Here is a 19,677-nt window from a genome sequence, read left to right on the forward strand (position 1 = left end):
TATTTTTATCAGGATAATGCCATATGAAACCCACTAAGTTTGATGTAAATACATCTAATACGATATTTGTTCGAGGAGCGGAACATAATTTCTGTTCCTACCGTTTGTTTTCAAAATAAAAGTTTATACGCCTGATCAACCGGCGAGTTCTCTGGACAAAGCGAAACATTACTTTTATTTTGAAAATGTCACATTCACTCCAGCGATAGTGTGGGATTTTGGCCAGGACAGATGATTACTGACTGTTTGAACCGGTATCAACCATCGGAATTAATAGCTGTCTCTCATGCAGATTGCAGGGCCAACATTTTAAGGTAGATTCATTGGATATCTTTCATTGGGTATCTTTTCGTAGCTATGTATGCTAGCCCAGGCTCTGAGTCAGAGATGCAAACTTAATAGCTAACTGTTAATGATTTGAGGATAACGTAACTAACTCGTGGTGGCGGTTAATACATGAAAACTTTGGCACTTATGTGAGGTTAACTTTACCTCAGTCTGTCTTTACAGTAACATTAGCAGACGTTGAGTGCTCCGGTTATTGTGGTCTGCACACAGTCAGTATCCTCTGTGTGTCTGCTTTGGATAGTATTTGGCAGTTAAGAAAACCTACCCATGTATATACCGTCAGCACATAAAAAAGAAGACCCTGTCAGTAGCCAACAAAAACCTTTAAGAGTTGTAGCAGCTATTGTAAAGAAACTCCTATTAGTCTGAAGATAGCTACAGTGAATGCTAGTTATATGTGCAATACTCCAAGCGACCACCAGATGAGACTCTTGAGCCTCTAATGAATTAACCTCACCTGTTGTGTCTTCATTTCCAGACAGGATTTCATATGAAAATGGCTTCATTAGTGGCCTATGAGGATTCTGATTCAGAGGATGAAGGGGAAGGATCTTCTGGGGAAGGAGCTTCTGTCAAAAGCACCATTGAAGCTAGTAGACAGGCAGAACAAAACCAGGAAGTCGGGGTGTGTAATTCCTATGGGCTAATACCCAGTCCTCACTCCATCTCACCTGACACTGATAGGACAAAGTTGGAGTGTCATGCAAATACCTCGATTCGTCCTTCTCATGGTACCTCAGCTATAGAAAGAAGCAGGTCTTCACTGCACCCACCTCCACAGCCACAGAGGCGTTTTGACAGGGACAGACAGTACTGTAGAGGTGGGACAGTACAGGATGAGCCTTTTAGAGAACCTGCAGCTCCCCTGGCTTCACTAGAGAAGATCTCAGCACAACATACCCTTCTTCCTCACACGCCGAAAAGCTACGGCGCCGGGTCGAGCGCAGCCAAAAGACACCAGACGGCCCCATCTGGTATCAGACCGTACATCCCTAAGAGACAGAGACTGGCCACTGCAGCAGAGAAAGTGGACCCAAAGCCCTCAGCGGAGCAAGTCCCAGTGGATCAGAGCAGAGTAAGCCAAATGCTCACAGAAGTGTGTGAGAGAGTGAAGCCGTATCTTGTGCAGAAGCCTGGCAGGGCAGAGATACCAAGGAGGCTTGTGATGAGCCTGGGAGGCCACCAAGGCCCGGTCAACACCGTCCAGTGGTGTCCAGTGCCTCACCTCAGTCATCTGCTGCTGTCTGCCTCCATGGACAAGACTGTCAAGGTAATGATGGTTAGAATAAGACGAGCATTTCCTGCCCTAAATTATGCATGTTGATGCTTAGCCTTGGCAGCTATAGATAGATAGATAGATAGATAGATAGATAGATAGATAGATACATAAGAACTTAATTAATCCCAGAGGAAAATTCAAATTGGTACAACATTAAGACACTTAAGACACCACACATATACAAAACAAAGCATAAATCAGGTACATAATTAGGAGAATAAAAAATAAAGAATAAATACCAATGCAAAAATAAACTATGTATGTGCAACATATATGTGCAAATGTAGCCTATATGTACAAAGTATCATGTTGTGCAGTATATGTGCAAATTGTCATATGTCACAAGTGTGTGTCTGTGTGTTACATATGAACTACATGAACACATATGAACACTATGCACTACAGTTTTGTGATATTGTGATTCCATAGTGCAGTTCATCCGACTCTGCGGTTTATTTACATTGACTCTTGCAAAGGGAAGATTTTATTTCTCATTCTGACACTTTTTTTTTGCTATGTGGTACAATTTGTCATCAGGGCAATTTTCCGGATGCTCAGACCCACTTACAGTTGAAAGCTCCATATAGTCTAGTACACTTTTGAGAATGCGAAATGTGTTGTGATCCATTTATCAGTATGGGTTCAGACAGGTATCAAGTGCATCGGGGAGGTGTAAGTGGATAATCACTTACCTGACATTCAGTGTAATTGGCACAGTGTTATAGACAGAGAGATGATATCTGCCCCGCTGCTTTACAGTTTATAAATGTACCACCAGCCACTTTCTTTAGAATCATATCTGTCACTGTCAGAGGAATGTATGTCAGGACCCATGGGGCTTCCCACCTCTCTCTCTCTGTTTTCCTTCCTCTCCCTCTCTCTCTTTCTCTCTACCTCACACCAGGAAAACAATCCCTCATTTCCCTACCATAAAGGTCAAGTAATGCAGGTGCCCGCCGATGACTAAATATTTCTATCCCAGTGCGAAATTGTGTACCCCGCCGCACCAGGGATCCATTGGCCCAATATCCTATGAGGACTCTGAATAATTAATAATTTAAATATTCATGAATTCATTTGCATAATCACACAAGTGCAGCTCTATGGCAGCCACCTCTTTTGGCACCTGGAAGGGCTGCTCAGAGCAGATGGCGGAGACTTAGGGGAGAAGGGGAGGAGAAGGCTTGGTTGTAGTGAATTTGTATGCGAGGTTTTCTCTTCCTCTTAGGCAGCCCATCCAGGTGTTTTTTTCTGACCAATTATAAAAGGGAAATGTGAAATATTCTTTTTTTTCCCCATGCACATATCTTGTAAATCATTTTGCTCACTTAGGGCTTTTGAATGGCGGCTTTCCAGTGAGTCTTAACTTTTTTTTTGCTCCCCAAAGTTGGTTCTGTGCTCAGAGATCCTCAGCTTCCACATAATTTTAGCTAGCCTAGCTATTGACATTATAGTGTAGCCTATATATAGTCACTATAGTGCTATACATTATAGTGACTTCCAGCCTCAAATTGCTGGAACTAGACAGGCTGTAAACCAAAATTGCAGAGCAAAAATGTGATGTCTTTCAGCCGTAACAGTTTGGCTGACGAGTCAGTTTGGCTATCAGCCAAGAGATAATGTATTTACTATAGCATACTATTTACCATGCATGCTCATTCTATTCTATTCTATTCTATTCTATTCTATTCTATTCTATTCTATTCTATTCTATTCTATGCAGCAACTAAGAGCTTAAGTCAAAGGGGGGATGTGAAATCTGTTCTGTTTCTACATCAACACCCTTCAGGCTCCCAACTCCTCTTCCTCCATTCTGGTTGTCAGTTCCTCAGAGACGGAGTCAGACTATTATTATTCCAGCCTGTTTGCAGCTGTTGTCACCATGGCTACGGCAGGTGTAAGGCAGCAGTTTTAAGTTGATAACACGAATACCAATTTAGTTTTAATTACCAAGAGTCATTTAGGAAGCAGATTACCGAATGAGTCATTTGCAGGGATCCGCTCTGCATGTCTGTTAAGTGGCCGGTGAAATTAAAGGGGGTGCAAATAAACAAGTGCTCATTTTCATCCATGCATAGGTCTCACATTGTATGGGATTTTTGCTATTGTCTGTGCATTGAATGATGTTGTTACATGGTGCATGTCATTAACGCTGTCTTTCACAGAAAGCAGCCTAGGAGCAGAGCTCAAGCAGCTCGCCTGTTTGTCAGACTTGTTATGTAGTCGTCTATGTTTAGTTGGATATTTAGTTTATTCAGCCTTTGTGACTTACCATATTGATGCCCTATAGATCCTATCAGAAGTTTAACTTGCCGTTTAAACAGGTTTTCGTGTTACCTTGAGATGGCAGTGTTTCCCTAAGACAAAGATCATGAGGAGAATCTTATAAAGACATTCTTCATTTTGTACATAGAATGGAAATATTCTTTATTGATGTACTGCTCCAATATGTAGCTTTACCATTTTGTAATTAAGTGTGCCCCCCCCTCTTTCTCTGTCTCTCTCTCTGTCTCTCTCTCTCTGTCAGTTACTTTTTCCCGCCCTCTAGGCATCTCTGGGATTCTGTTTGGTAAAGGACTGGCTGCTGGATTGATATGTCACTCTCCCTCGTCCATCTCTCTCCCTCTGTCTGTCTCTTGTGGGTTCACTCTGTGGTACTTCCCCATGCTGTTTCATATGCTGCGCGGAGCCGTCTTCTTTAATAATGAAACAGAGAGAGGCAGAGAGGGATCTACAGTGCCCTACAGATCTTCAAAGCTCCTATGTGGGCCTGGCAGTGCGGGGCAAGCGAAGAAACTTCTCATCATTAGTGTAATACCTCACCTCACTGGGCACCAGACCAGACCACCCACTCTATTTCAGGCTGGGCCCCAGGGAGAGAGCAGTTCACTGAGGTGGGAGAAGCTCTCTTCGTTTGACATGTCTGACAAGTCCTCCAGAGCACCCCACCCCTCCCAACCCCACCCCACCCAGACAGTTAGTTCCATGAAAAGAAAAGGGCGTGCAGATTAATTTTAGGCTCAGCTAATCCCAAGATAAAGGTCAGATATTTGGTTCAATGGGGCTAACGTTTTTGATCTCTTATTATTGTAGCTATTACAATTATCTCTTTCTCTTGTTATCACTTCAGTTACTTTATATATATTATACTATATATATATTCCTAAAGTTTATAACATTTCATTGTCAAACAAACAGTTTATTTATTCAACCACTCTTGGATTTGGAGATAATTGTGTAATTATATTATGCAGGCTAATATACAGTGCGTATACGTAAAGTAATAATCTGTATAAAGGTCTGTTATCGCCAACTCATATAACACAGTAATGATTCAACCTACAGCCAGCTCATTAAAAGCTTTTACATTTACTCTTCTAAACACCTGGTAGGTCATTCCAGGGAAAAATCCTCTGGCGTACAGGAAGTGATGCGTTTTATGTTTCCAGCAGCAGCAACAGTTTGTTTGGAATAAATAGAAGAAGAACTGGGTAGTTAGCGTGAGCAGCGATAGCCACGATGATTAAACAGACTAAACTACAGAAACTCAATCTTCATCAACAAAAAATACAAAGAAAAAGACGTCACAGCAGTGGACACACTGTGCAGCGCAGAAACACATCAGCAATGACCATTTATCACCAAAGACGCCCCCGAAATCAACAAAACAAGAATCTCGCAGATTACCCCTTTATTCATAAATCATTGTGTCTGTTTTGCAGTCGTCTTTCCACGCTTTCCTCTCCCCATGATGTCACTTTTTCAAACCAGCGAGGTGTTGGATAGCCCAGTCATGCTGGTGACAACAAGCAGAGGGAGGCTCAGTGCTTTTCTCTCCTGCACTGTCTAGGATCAGAGAAACCTCTCAAATTACAAAATCATTAAGCTATTATTCCCCACTGGGAATTGATTTATGGGCTCACACAAAGGTAATTAGTTTGATGAATTAATTAGAAAGGTTGTTTTTGCTTTTAAATCCCCCAAATAAGCCCTGATCTGTGTATGCATTAAGCAAATTTTTCCAGCAGCACTTTGCTGAGTCATTTCATTTCATTACAATAGAATTTAGGTGAGGTAGACCTAGATTGTATCTTTCCCCTACGAGAGAGAGAGGAAGAGAGAGAGAGAGAATATTCACCAGTTCTCATTCAGACAAGAAAGAGATTTTCTGTGTGACGACAGCATTGAATGCATCTGTCAAGAAAGCATGACAGAAAAATTCCAATATGTGCTTTTGGTTGGGAGAGGGGTGGTCGCCAAATCAGACCTCGACTATTTAATTCTGAGTAAATTGCCTTGAAACCTCCTCAAAGGCATGCAAGCCCTTTCTTCCTGTTTGTGCAGAGGGGAGCACAGTGTGCCAGCACAGTCTGTCTGCTTTCATTGCTTCATTCTCTCACACTGTATTATATTTTAGTGTGTGTCTGTTTGAGGTGTGAAGGATGTCAGTGTGACCTTTCTGCCTTTTAGCAGACCAGGACCAGATTGTCTTGTTTTTTTTCCTCCAGTAGTGTCCATGTAGGCTAACAGTCATTAGGCATAATGTCTGTGTTATGGTGGGAGAGTGTTTTGTGGCTGGATCCATGCAGCTGTCACCTTTACTGTCACTGACATTCTCTGGATATTAAATAAAATCTGATATTAAGCTCAATGTGTTCATTCGTAAGGTATATTTGATCTATGATTGATAAACACTGCATATCCCTTGTTCCAGTTCTGATTTAAATGTGATACACAGTACCATTTAGAATAGAAATCCTGTGGATAATTTACATTAAGTTTTAGTCATTTAGTTGATGCTTTCATCCAGAGCAAACTACAGTTCAGTGTCTTGCTCAAGAACACTTCAACAGGACATGGCAGTTGTTGGGATCAAACCTGATACCCTCTGATAACGGGACAGTTGGAGTAAAGTCATGGGCAAAGGGTGCTCCGGTGGCTCAATTGGTAGAGCGTGTCAACACAGTGGCAGGGGTTCGAAAGCAGAAATGCCCTTAAAAAAAAAAAAAGGCATGGGCAACATCTTACTAAAAGCGCTGACAATTACTGATAGAATCATCTTCCCTAGATTTGACAGTTGCTTTAAATGTGTCAAGAGTCACCAGTTCCTTTAGCTTCAAGTCTTTCTGCAGGCTATTCCATAAGACTAAGATGTACTTTATTGATCCCCTAGGGGAAAGTTGGGAAATTTTATTCCATGCAGTTGGGGCAGAGATCATGAAAGCTTTCTTCCCAAACTCTGTTTGAGCTTTTGGGACAGTCAGCAAAAAATGATTTTTGTTGCTAGAGTTTAGGTGTCGTTTCTGACTACGGCCTGATGTGCTCATGTCTGGCAGGTGTGGGACGGAGCGGAGAGCGGGCGATGCCTGAGGGTTTACTCCTGTCATTCGGGAGCGGTTCGAGACGCCTGTTGGACCCCCTGCGGGCGACACCTCCTCACCGGCTCATTTGACAACACGGCTATGATAACAGATGTGCAGACAGGTGAGCAGCAGCGCTCCTTTCTGTAGGTCTGATGAACAAGATGGGGGGTAACAAGCCACTGGCTTTCCTAATCAAAGGATTGTCCCAGAATGATTCCCAGGAGCTGTTATGGTACGGTAGATGTGAAGGCACACAGTTACAGTCACCAAGAACTTGCCATCAGTCGAACTTTTAGAGTGTAGATGCTGCATGTAGACCGGTGTTTCCCAACTGTGATGAGGTACACTGGATATAACTGCGGTATACCTTGACATATTCCTCGAATATTGAAAAAAGAAACAAACAACATTACATTTACTTAATTGAAATTCAATTTAATGTGCTTTTCATCAACATTTTTCTCCAAGCATATCACTGTTGTTGTGGAAAAAACACGCTCCTGCAATTTTGGTGTTTTTCTTTTTCTTGAATTTGAATGTGTGATTAGCTAGTTTCATCAGCCTTGGGCCCCAAAAACCTGTTAAAACCCACTGTATAATGCTGCTTCTCTCTCTCTCTCTCTCTCTCTCTCTCTTTCTCTCTCTCTCTCTCTCTCTCTGTCTCTCTCTCTCTCTCTCTCTCTCTCTCTCCCTCTCTCCCTCTCTAATAAAATAAGCATTCTTTTATTACCTCCTGAAAACTTAGTTTTTGCAGACAGGTGTTTTTTGTCCAGCAACAGTGTAATCTAATTTGGGCCACTGGCTCATTGTGTTTGCTGGCTCTTTTGTATGGTCATGCAAGACATTTTCAAGGTGACATTTACAAGAAATCGATAATTTGGTTTGCTTTGGAAATTTGTTTTCCGCTCAAGTGTGCCTTGGACAAGCACGGCAGAAAGGATGAAAACTACTCAAACAGGCAATTCATAACAGGAAGACCGCTCCATCTGGAATTTGAATGGATTTCACTCATTTACTTGATCCAAAATAATTCATGAATTTCAAGAAGGCTCGTATGCAAAATGTGAATAAGAATTCACAGAGAAGCTCAATATTCTGTCCGAATTGAACGGATTGAAGAGGCACTAAGAATAATCTAATGTTCCCTGTTTAGTTTCCTACTCTCCACTTGCAGAGCATCCCCTCAGCGACCGTTTTAATCCTTTATTACCGAAGATTCAATGGAATCCTCTTTTATAGGAATGTTTATGTATACAGCAAATGATGAGAGGCTGAACAGAGTGAGCCAACATTCAGTAGACATTGTTTTAAAGCCCCCATGCCATCCACATCTCTAGGGTCAACATATTCCTATGATGGCTTACTGCCGTTTGCACTTCCCCTCTCAGCATGTCTGTCGATTCTGCCAATAAAGCCTACGGATAATAGCTCGGGCAGCCTATTAAACACACAGGCAGCTCCAGGAAGGGGATCAATAATGGATATATCACCACAGGAGGAGCCAACATGACCTTATACTGGGACGTCACCAAACACAACCATAAACAAACAATGTTAATTTTGATCTCATACTTTGGTTGCCACTGGCTCTCACATTATGGTATGTATGCACATCAATCCAGCACTGGCCTTATTTGAATATGTCAAGTCAAGTCAACTTTATTTATATAGCGCTTTAAGTACAAACCAGTTTGTCACAAAGTGCTTTACAAAAAAAAATAAGGAAAAGAGAGACAAACAAATCATAAAATAAACAAAAGAAAGACAAAGTGGGACTGGATTTGAAGAGTAGCTAAACCCAAGACCACTTTTGTGGGTTTGCTGCCATCTAAAAGTTTAAAGTTTACATCTATGGATGGCAGCAAACCCACAAAAGTGGTCTAAGGTTTAGTTTAAAAGCCAGTGAGAAAAAATATGTTATCTTATGCCGTTATTTTTTAAAATTTCAATTGATTCCGCTGACCTAATATATTGGGAGATTTTATTCCAAGCAACTGGGGCTACAGAAGCAGAGGCTCGATCTTAACCTCGAGTGAAGGACGGACAAAAGTCCCTGGTGAGATGGCCCGAGGGACCTAGCAGGGATGTGCGGGTATTGAAGTTGGGAAATATACACTGGGCCAAGGTCATGTAGGGCTTTGTAGAATATGAAAGTGAATAAACCAGATGGGTGCTGAGGATTTTTGGCTGTGACTAGCAGCTAGTATAAGTCACTCAGTCTTTACTGCAGGACACGGCTATAAAGACACTGTGAGCCTAATTGCTGCATCACTATGAGTTTAGCCGGGTTGGTAAAGCATAGGTTTGCCACGCCAGAAGTGAGTCAACTTAGCACTACCATTTCTTCATGCATGCTGGCTTCCCCAAGCACCAAGCTGGTCGCAGCTCATCACGAATGAAGTGCTTGTTTTTTGAAGAGATGGTTGCTATGGCAGAAGGACACTGGCACCACAGAGCATCAAGCGTGCTTTCCTATGGCAGCGCAGGATGAGGAAAGCACAATTTCGTTGCATATTAATGTGGGAGTTGGGAATTCCAAAGCTGTTGCTGCACATTCTCCGATCAATTTAATACGGTAAGGCTTGGCCCACACACAGACACTTTATAACAGATCATGTATAAGCAGATACTAGAATATGTGGGCCAAGCTGCATAAAAGATTAGCCTCATCATTTAAATGCAGACTGACATAATTGTGGTTTGGACTTCTTGGCAGCATGGTAAGCCATGACAGGCTCCTCCAGTGGCTCCCGTACTCCCAGGGGATTTATATTTCTGCCCATGACACACTTACAGCAGGGCTAGACCCAGGTGCTGGGATAATTATGATAGCCATATCTGCAGAATTAATGAAGTTCCCAGCCAGTCCCGCATTCATACAGTTTATAGATTAGCACTGTAGCTCTACCATGAGTGATGGGATGGTGAGGGAGCTGAGTAGGGAGTGTTTGGAACGTCAGGCTATAATCAGACTGAATGTGATCTTTATGCTCTTCATAGTAATGCAGAGCCTCTCAGCTATAACAAAGAAGGCAGCTGGGCCTATTCTGTTCAAATGGGCTCTTTTTGGAGAGGTGGGCGGCTCTTTAATGATCTGTGAGAGTCTTGCTCTTGCTTTCTATGACCCCTGACCCCTCATTTCACCGCAGCGTACCTAAACAAATGCTGCAGCTATTGGTATGTTTAGTGAGAAATGGAATTATTGGGAAAGCTATGCATTCAGAATGGTGTGTGTTCCCATTTTCCTTGGCCATCTTAAGTGTTTTCTCCATCTGCAGTAGTTCCTGTGTCCAATTTAATTTGTAGAATCCTATATCCATTCCCGTTGGGCCTCAGGCAGGCTGTCACAGCTGAATAGCAATAGTAGAGGGAGAGAAGGATATGGAGAGAGAGAACAGGTTAAGGGGTATAATGCAGAAAGAGAAAGGGAGATGAGGAGAAAGATTGCGAGAGAAAGAAATCGAAAGAGGCAGAATAAATTCAGGGAGGGAGAAACGGAGAGAGAGGGAGAGCTGGGGAGTGGAATAAATGAATTTAATCTGGAGGGCATTGGTGTGAAGTGGCATCTGTTGTCCAACGCTTTCAAGGCTGTCCTTGGCCAAGTTGATTGGCGGAGGTTGGCTTAGAAAAACATGCCCACATAGTCACAGGCTGCCACAGGTTGACGTGTCAGTGCGTGCATGTGTGTATGACAGGACTTGAGTCTCCTGTCCAGATCCCTGCAGGCGCTGGCAGAATGTAGATTGTCCTTGCTCTCCAAAAACCAATAGTAAACAAAGAGAGTGCCAGCATTGGTGTAGCGGCATGTGCATTCCCCTCCCCGTTCATTTCGGCTTTGCAGATGGATGTTTAATGAATATAGCTAAAGGCTCCAACAATATTTCATTTGTAAGATGGAGTTTCACAGTAAGCTATAGCAATGCGATGCATCATTTTGTGATACAATATATCCCATTCGATAGATGCCGTTATCAAAAGTGCCTTACAGTACTGTGAGTGCATACATATTAAGTACAGCTGGCCCCGGTGGAAATCGAAGTCTTAACCCTGGCAGCATTAGTGTCATCTTGAGCTACACAGAAACACAGTCTAGCCCTAGAACCCATAAGCTCTAAATCCTTCAGCTTTCTTGCTTTATGAAACCTACAGTGTGGATGGAAGCACATGACTAAACTTCATGAAGATTTCTCACAACAGGTTGGACTAAGAACACACTATTACAGACATTTTTGAATCAAGGTAATGCAAAACCAGGGATATTCACCCCAGTTTTCCCACATTTATGACATGTGTTTCCAACCTTTGCCTATGTGCAGTGACAGAAACGTCTCCAGATCAAAGCGCCGTGCTTTGGTAGATCCAGTAATGAGGCAGAATATCTATTTCATCCCCGTCCTCCGCTCTGAGGGGCTCGTCCCGGCCATCCCAATCATCCCTAATGTCCTCTGCTCTGTAGTCATCTATGCCAACTCGACAGGAACATCACACAGCTCCTTTACAAGAACCACAAAGACAACTATAGCAAGAGAGGGACCGATCACTGCAGTTTTCCCTTATCTTCCCTCTCAAGCAAGCTAATTAATCTAGCTTAATTAAAACATGACGAGGCCCTATTTATTATAGGAAGAATGTTGATTTCTCATCTTCTCTCCAAACATGAGCTTTAAATCTAGATGACAGATCTTCTCAGTATCACCACGGGTAAGCCAATTAAGCAAGAAGGCTCCCCGCCAGGCAAGCGCAAGCCCGACGAAATTGGCTGTTAAAACTTTGGATCAATGTGATCGAATTTGGGAGCAAGCTAGTCCACCATTAAATGAAAGAAGGTCCATTTTTGCTGCAGTTTATTAGCTGTGACTCATTCCCCTTTCTAAAAGAGTTGGTAGGAATTTCCTGGAACGAGTGTGTAATGAAGTGCTTTTTTTTTGTTTTGGGCTAACTGCCTAAGACTGTTTTGGATGGGGATGGGGTCTTTGTTGTTTGTTAGATTAATTAATGAGCAGCCACTGAACCCTGAGGTGTTCTGTTTTGCATAGCCTTTGACAGAGCTGCTGGCTTTTAGTCTGACTCGGTTCCTAGCAGGGCCCTTATGTAGCCTTCTCTAGCGTTTCCCAGGGAACTAATTTTTGGTCGCACCCTTTCAGGCTTAATTATATTTAAGCCCCTCAATGTTTTTGTTTTGTTTTTAAGCACAACCTTCTTTTAATTGATTTAGATAAAGCTGACTGTAGACAGCCCCTAGCCAAAACATTGGGCTTTTTTTCTCCTCTGTTTTCTCTCCTCTACATCACTACTCCTTTGTCAGCTTGGATGATCTTTTTGTCTTGACTGATGTTTTCATCAAAGCAGCTCGTCAAGGACTCATTTGTATGACATGCGCCTCAGACCGAAGCATATCCCAGACACGCTGCGGCAAACACGCTGCGTCCCGCACACTAAACAACAAAAGCCATGATTTTGCGTTCACAGATGGTCGGCCAGCGCCTCCTCAGATCGCACGCCCATCACCCGCCATCATCACATTGTGACAGAGTTAGAGACGTGATTATCTCAGTGCGTTCGTTGAGCTGTCCCGGGGCGCCCAGTGATAAAAAACAAGTTTGATTTTATCAGAAGAAGATCTCCATGATCTTGTTTTGTGAGATGATGTAAAGCTTTTTTTTAGCACTGTGTCAGAAAGACAAGTGATCAGTGGGCGATGGCTGCACCCATAGACCCTGCCTCTGACCTGAAATGATCACAGAAGCCATTAAAGATAGCTTCTCTTTTTTTAGTTTTGTAGAATTATAAATCACATCTTTGCTTCATTAATTTCAAAAGCTACCCCGAGTTGGGAATAATATCTTTGGCAGTAACTAACAGCTACATTTATCTTTTATTAGTCAGCTTGTTTTCAAATCACTCTGTTCGTCAGCAAAGGCAATGGCTCAACATGATTTAATTGCACAACAATATTTACTGCACAGAACTCTAATGGTCCCTACACAAAGAGGATTGGGTCCACACGGTGCACTCATTTTAATAAACCAAAGAGATGGTTTCAGCAAAATTTGCATCTCTGAGGGGAAAATCTAATTTAAATTTATGTTGTCCTCCATAAGTCTTGACAGCAGAGACAAAATCTCCAGTCCGGCTTTCAGTGCAGCACAGACTGCAACAACATACAGTATGTCTTAATTAATTCATTATAGAGTCTGAACTTTTTTGTCCTATTCTAGCCTTATTCTCACAGTACTGGTTCAAGCTAGGTGTGACCGAATGGCAATTTGAATGAATGGTGAATAAATTGCACGCATACACACACACACACACACACACACACACACACAGGGCAGAACAGGGCATTTTTTAATGGATAGTAGATAAATCAAAGAAGCTTAACAACACACACACACACACACACACACACATCCAGAGTGTATTTGGTCTGCTGGTTTGTTTCACGTAGAAACAGGGCATTTTGAATGGATAGTAGATAAATCAAAGAAGCTTAACAACACACACACAAACACACACAAACACACACAAACACACACACAAACACACACACACACACACACACACACACACACAAACCCATGCATGCAGAGTGTATTTGGTCTGTTGGTTTGTTCAGGTAGATGTAACAGCAGCAGCAGTGATATTCCCTAGGCAGAGATGGAACAGCAATAGGGTAATTGCTTATCCGGCCCTGGCGGCTCTGGGGGACGTTGGGGACGAGGGAGGGCAGAATCGAGCCAGGGGATCGGAGTTGAGCTGGGAACAAGTTCCCTACAGCTGAGCAGGACACACACACAGGTGCATACACAACACACACACACACACACACACACACACACACACACACAAGTGGCACTGTTTCTCTACTAGGTGCATCACGAATGAGAGCAGCGCTTTGTATCACACTGGTGACTGGTTATCTCCACATGAAAGGCTCAGCATTAGGGTCTTTAATGGTCAACATGTCTGCCTGTACGAGATAGCTAATCTTCTGCAAGGACACGGCATCCTTTCATGCATCCTGAGGATTATGAAAGAAATGTCTTTTCATGCAGTATCGGGAATGAAGGTGACAGCATTCAGTTAATGAGTGCAAGAAGTTCCCCTTTCCGAAAGAATTGTCACATTTGACATTACCGCACAGACAGACACTTCAGGACTTTCGAGATGCTTCTGCACAATGGCTCGTGTTCCAGGACTTCATTGCTGACACAATACGACATCTGAAGATTTAAAAATTCAGTAAGAGGCATCAAACTCACTTGTTCTCTGTCTCTCTCTCTCTCTCTCTCTCTCTCTCTCTCTCTCTCTCTCTCTCCCCCTCTCTCTCTTTCCTTGTTGTGTGTGCACATCCATAGGGCAGCAGATTGTGAAGGTGGACAACCAGTTCAAGATAATGTGTGTGGCCCCCCATCCCAGCGACAGAGAGGTATTCCTGTGCGGAGGATACAGTTCAGTGGTCAAGGCCTGGGACTCTCGCATCTGCAAGGTCAAACTAATTAACCTCCTCTCCTCCACTGTTGATATATCATTTTTATTGACTTTGGTCATAGGTTATGCGTAAGTCACTGAGACTTACGTATAACCGTTATTTATCTAGGGAAGGTAGTGCTTTTTCTTCAGCAACTCCCTGCTACACGCTCACTCACTGTTACACACAGTCACACCAGTAGAACCAGTCTTCTGTATTTTTTGGCTGTGCATGATGACACATCCATTATATTTTATTGAAAGGATAATGTTGTCGTATACTCAGGAGCAACACTCCATTTTATCACTAACTGTTCAAAGCACATTTTCAATTCATTTGAGGCTCATAAATTGTTCCTCTGAAGCTTGAACCCTAATATTAAGCTATTAAACTTAATAGACTGCTTCATATGATAATCCTATTTGTTTGTATTTGTACACTCACTACCTTCAAATCTGAATGCTCACTTACAGAATGTGTCCCCAGGGCATACTGAACCCCCCCCCCCCCCCCCCCCCCCCCAGGGGTTGAGCTTTAATACAGCAGGGATTGGTTCTGCCAGGAGGTGTCAATGTGGGTTGTGGAGAGCGCGTAAACCAGTCAAATAGGCTGACCAAATAGGCTGTTAATGGCATCCTGGCTGCCTGTCAGTCTTAGCCCTGGGCTGTGTGTTTCTTGCTCCGGGGTGAAATTACCCCACCAGATAAAAGGCCTGAGAGCAGCTCACCCACCCTCAAGCTCAACATTAAACCATTAGTGTGAATTCAGGCCAAACGGACTCATGAGGTTGTATGGGATGTATGAGATTGCTCTACCGTGTTATGTTGAAAGTCGGTGATTGATGACGCAAGAGTTAAAGTTTGGTCTAAGTTTAAATAGGGGAAGAAGGGAGTCTCAGTTGGGTTAGCCTATCAAAGGTTAGGTTGTCTCAATTATCCAACTCTAGCTGTTGATCTGATCGGCATCTATTAGACTCGTCCTCTCATGCTAGACCTGAAATCCAAACTAACCCCAGAAAACTCACTGTGTAAATCTCATCTGATAAGACTGGACTATCAAAGGAGCGTGTTAAACTGTAGCTCTCTTATTTGTCTTTTCGGAGGATAAGATATGCTTCCAGTGCATCCTACTTGGTCTAGTATTGATTGACCGAGTCTTGCTATTTGATTGATACCCTCTATCATTTACTGCCGCTTGACCTACTGTTTTTTTGTTTTTGTTTTTTTTTTGTTTGTTTTAGGATTTATTAACCAACTGTCAATGATCAATGATTAAAACTGCAAATGAGCTCTCCAGCGCTGCCATGTTGTTTGTTTGGGCCAATAATGGAGGGTTTGCCTCTTCTTCTGTCTGCTGCTAGGCCACAGAGTTTGACGGTGTTAGGTGAATCCGTTCGTACGTTATATGCCTTTTAGTGAGAATCCATGCCCACCACCACGCCCCCCTTGTCCTATCGGTGTGTAAGTTAATCAGTCCATCCTTGCCCCATGACCAATCTTTCCACAAAGCTTCGTGCAAATCGATTTATAACTTTTCGAGATATCCTGCTAACAGACAAACAGACAACAGATGGAAAGGGGCGAAAACATAACGCCTGTCCAACTCGGTTGGCGGAGGTAAATATGGTGACTAAATTCTAGCTAGCAACAATGTTGGAGGTATCATGCCCAAAATAACTGCCACCGGATTCTGCACTTACATAAAAACGTGCATCCTACCTCTTTAAGAGACAGCTGGGCAAGTGACTGAGTCATTATGAGTAAGGACTATTGACACACTGCAGTTGTCATCTTACCCGCACAGCAGTCCAGATGACTCCCTCCTTCCTGCTAATTGCCCTTCTGAGAGCAGTTCCCTGAACATCGTCTAATCAGGCTAGAAAAGTGCTGCACTGTAAAAGCACTGTAGCTGGTTTCTGCAACATTAAATTCACTAATTCTGACTAAAGTAAATAGTGCTAAACATACTAAATGGTGTATATAGCTACTTGAGATTTTTCACACATAGTAACACTTTCCAAGGCTTTGGTTCACTTGTGTTTCTTTTCTAAGTGTCACACTGTAGCCTAAATGTTTCCCAATACACTGTGTGCATGTAGATAAGGCAAAGAGCAGCAGTAGTAGTCAATTAGGGAGCTCTATGTTTTTATATATGTACAGTATATATGTATATTTTGATGTAGTTTAAAGGGTGTAATGTCTATTTGTGTCTTATTTTTTGCAGGTGGTGAAAGTGTACAAAGCCGGGATCCAGCAGACCTTGGACATCCTGTTTCTGAGAGGCGGTGTGGAGTTCATAACGAGCACCGACTCTGTGAGCAGGGACTCTGCTGAACGCACACTCATTGCCTGGGACTACCAGACCACAGCCAAGGTCTCCAACCAGATTTACCATGTAAGGAAACAGATATATATTCTAATATAATACAGAGAGAGTGCCTGCATGCATATTTGTGTCTGTCTGCGAGGCCTGACCTGCTGCAACTAGAGATAGAAGATTCATTTGTTTATAGGTTGGATTTAAGAACCTTTTTTTCAGTTTTCTTGCATTGAATTCTCATTCCTTAGTTGGTGTTATTGTAGTTGAATTGAGCATTTATCGCACTTTAAGTATACTGTGTACAAGACTGAGTTCCATACATCTTTCTTACTACTATGTGTATGTGCACTCTCTGTGTAGTCCGCACCAAAGTGAAGTCAACTGAAGTCAAATTATATTTGTGTAGCACTCTTCATACACAGGGTGGCCCAGAGTACTTCACAATAAAACAGGAGAAACGAAAAACCAAGATAAGAGTATATACATACATGCAAAAACCAAGTTAAAAAGAGCAAGTATATGAAAGTATGTGAGTATACTTGCTCTTTTTAATCTTTCTTTTTGATAGTCAAATGGAGTGAATAATGTCCCTTCTTCTGTTGTTTCCCTCCACTCGCTCGGCCCGTAGGAGCGCTACACGTGCCCCAGCCTGGCTCTCCACCCGCTGGAGGAGTCCTTTGTCGCCCAGACCAATGGGAACTACATGGCGGTGTTCTCCTCCCAGCAGCCCTACAGGATGAACAAGAGGCGGCGGTATGAAGGACACAAGGTCAGTAAAGAACGTGCCCTGGGCTTTTCTAATCAATACGGAAAAGCGTCACATTCTGGTCTATACACAAGCACAGAGACACACATGTTCAACGGCATCACACATGCACGCGTATCTGTGCAAAGGCGGTCACGTGAAAGCATGCACACAGATCAAGTACGCGTAATACACATAACCCACACAGATGTATAGCACTCTATACGTCCATCGCCTGTGGTGTTCCCTCTGCAGCACCCAGCCCCAGAACAAACATACTAAATACAATACAATAATTCCACAAGGCAAACAGGCAGGATGTGTCCGTCCGATACGACTCAAGGCTTATTGAAAAGCTACTGCGGCGTCTGTATTGTTGATTTTGTAGGAAAACAAGCACAGTAAACAAGCTGGCACATTTGTTTTCCTTCTCTTTTTCTGTCACTGTCTTTCACTGTCCACCATTGTAAAAATCACTAATGACAACTGTGTAAATTATCATTTTTCAAAAGTCTGAAAAGAGAACATCAACAATTTTCACAGTCGTAGCCATGTCTCCTGTAATTAATACAGTGCGTAGTTTGAGCCAAGCAGTTTGATTGGTCAAAGATGTGTTCCACCTGTGGCAATATTTCCCATGATGCACAGCTACTGGTTGCGTTGCCAACGCTTGTGGTCATCAGTGACCTAGTTAGCGATTGATCCTGTTTTCTCCTGTTTTTTATGCTTATGCATGTATACTACTTTGAAGAAAACTTTTCAGGCAGTGCACTTGTGTTAGTAACCAGTGTATAAAAGATAAACATAAAACATAGGAAACGTAGGACATCCGTTACTGTGATTAAACATACTGTTGTGCTGCCCAAAAATCTTAGAAAAAGAAAGGCTTCTCACACTAAAAGATGATTGACACTCGCTATTGCAGTCAAAGAATATTTTAAAATATTTAAATCGCTGTAGATAGATAGAATCTTTTATTTAATCAGGTAGAGATTGAAATCTCTTTTTGAAGAGAGACCTGAGCACATAAAAACAGGCATAAAAAAATGACAGATAGGAACAGTTCAGTCACACGTTCCAAAAACATTCAAACAACAAACAGAGATAAATTATATGAGATACTTTCATGAATCAAGGCAAAATATTAGGGATTAAAGCTGTGAAATCAGACTAGATTGAAACAATTACAGGAATCAAAGGAGATGTCGGAAATTACATTTTTCTTTTTCTAAGATTTTCATTCTAGATACGGTGGTAGGCATTTAATTCAGTCTTTGCAGCCAGTGTATTAAATCACCATTGTACCCCTAATCACAGTAAAGGTCTTCTTTATTTCTCTACTAAACAACAGGTACTCACCACTTGGTTGAGATTAATACGCAGATTGGCCAATGAGGTTAAGCACTTGCACTTTCATTTACTGATTTGACAGTGTTACTGCCCGGAAATCTATACTTCACTGGCTCACAGTGCTTACAGTACAGTATATTATGCTGATGCTAATATTATTATGGCCCTTGGTGGGAGGTTGTGCTATGCAGCATGACTAATGGCTACAGTCTTGTTCTAGGTGGAGGGATACGCGGTGCGGTGTGAGTTTTCTCTGGACGGAACTCTCCTGGCCTCGGGCAGCTCCGCCGGCTCCGCACACTTCTACGACTACCACAACGCCCGCATGTTACACACTCTGCAGGCCCACAGCCAGCCCTGCCTGTGTGTGTCCCAGCATCCCGTTCTGCCCGCCACTGTGGCCACTTGTGACTGGGGTGGCGAGATCAAGGTCTGGCATTGAGGACTGTGAATGGACAAGTGAATACGGACTAAAAAAAAACGAGGAGAGGTTGCGGCGGGCTGGCTGAGAGAACGAGACAGACTGGAAGCTCACGGGTCCTTCCATCTTTGGAGACTTTATCTCCCATAATCACGTGTCATGGCTTGATAAGAACTTGGCAAAAACTGCTGGCAGTCAGCGAATCTACTGAAAAACATTTTTTCGCTGTATGTCTCGCTATGGTTTCAAATCATTTCAACTGCCCACGTCTTCATTTCATTCCCATTTATATGAATCCATACTTATATATTTATATGAATCCATGCCAGTGGCATGAGGACAACATAACAAAGACGCCATTGTGTACATTTTTACTGTAAG

The 19,677-nt window shown here is 42.6% G+C and overlaps 1 protein-coding gene across 1 annotated transcript; it reads left to right on the top strand.

Annotated features, from left to right (window-relative positions):
• The first annotated feature begins 215 nt into the window (after positions 1–215).
• wdr25 (WD repeat domain 25) lies at positions 216–19,349 on the top strand. Its single transcript, XM_071896836.2, has 7 exons — positions 216–314; positions 827–1,618; positions 6,964–7,111; positions 14,349–14,479; positions 16,685–16,855; positions 17,409–17,549; positions 19,096–19,349. The coding sequence occupies exons 2-7, from the start codon at positions 839–841 to the stop codon at positions 19,315–19,317; spliced, it is 1,593 nt and encodes a 530-aa protein (XP_071752937.2). The 5' UTR covers positions 216–314; positions 827–838; the 3' UTR covers positions 19,318–19,349.
• The last annotated feature ends 328 nt before the right edge of the window (positions 19,350–19,677 follow it).

Source organism: Centroberyx gerrardi, chromosome 17, assembly GCF_048128805.1.
Source record: "Centroberyx gerrardi isolate f3 chromosome 17, fCenGer3.hap1.cur.20231027, whole genome shotgun sequence".
Lineage (NCBI taxonomy): Eukaryota > Metazoa > Chordata > Actinopteri > Beryciformes > Berycidae > Centroberyx > Centroberyx gerrardi.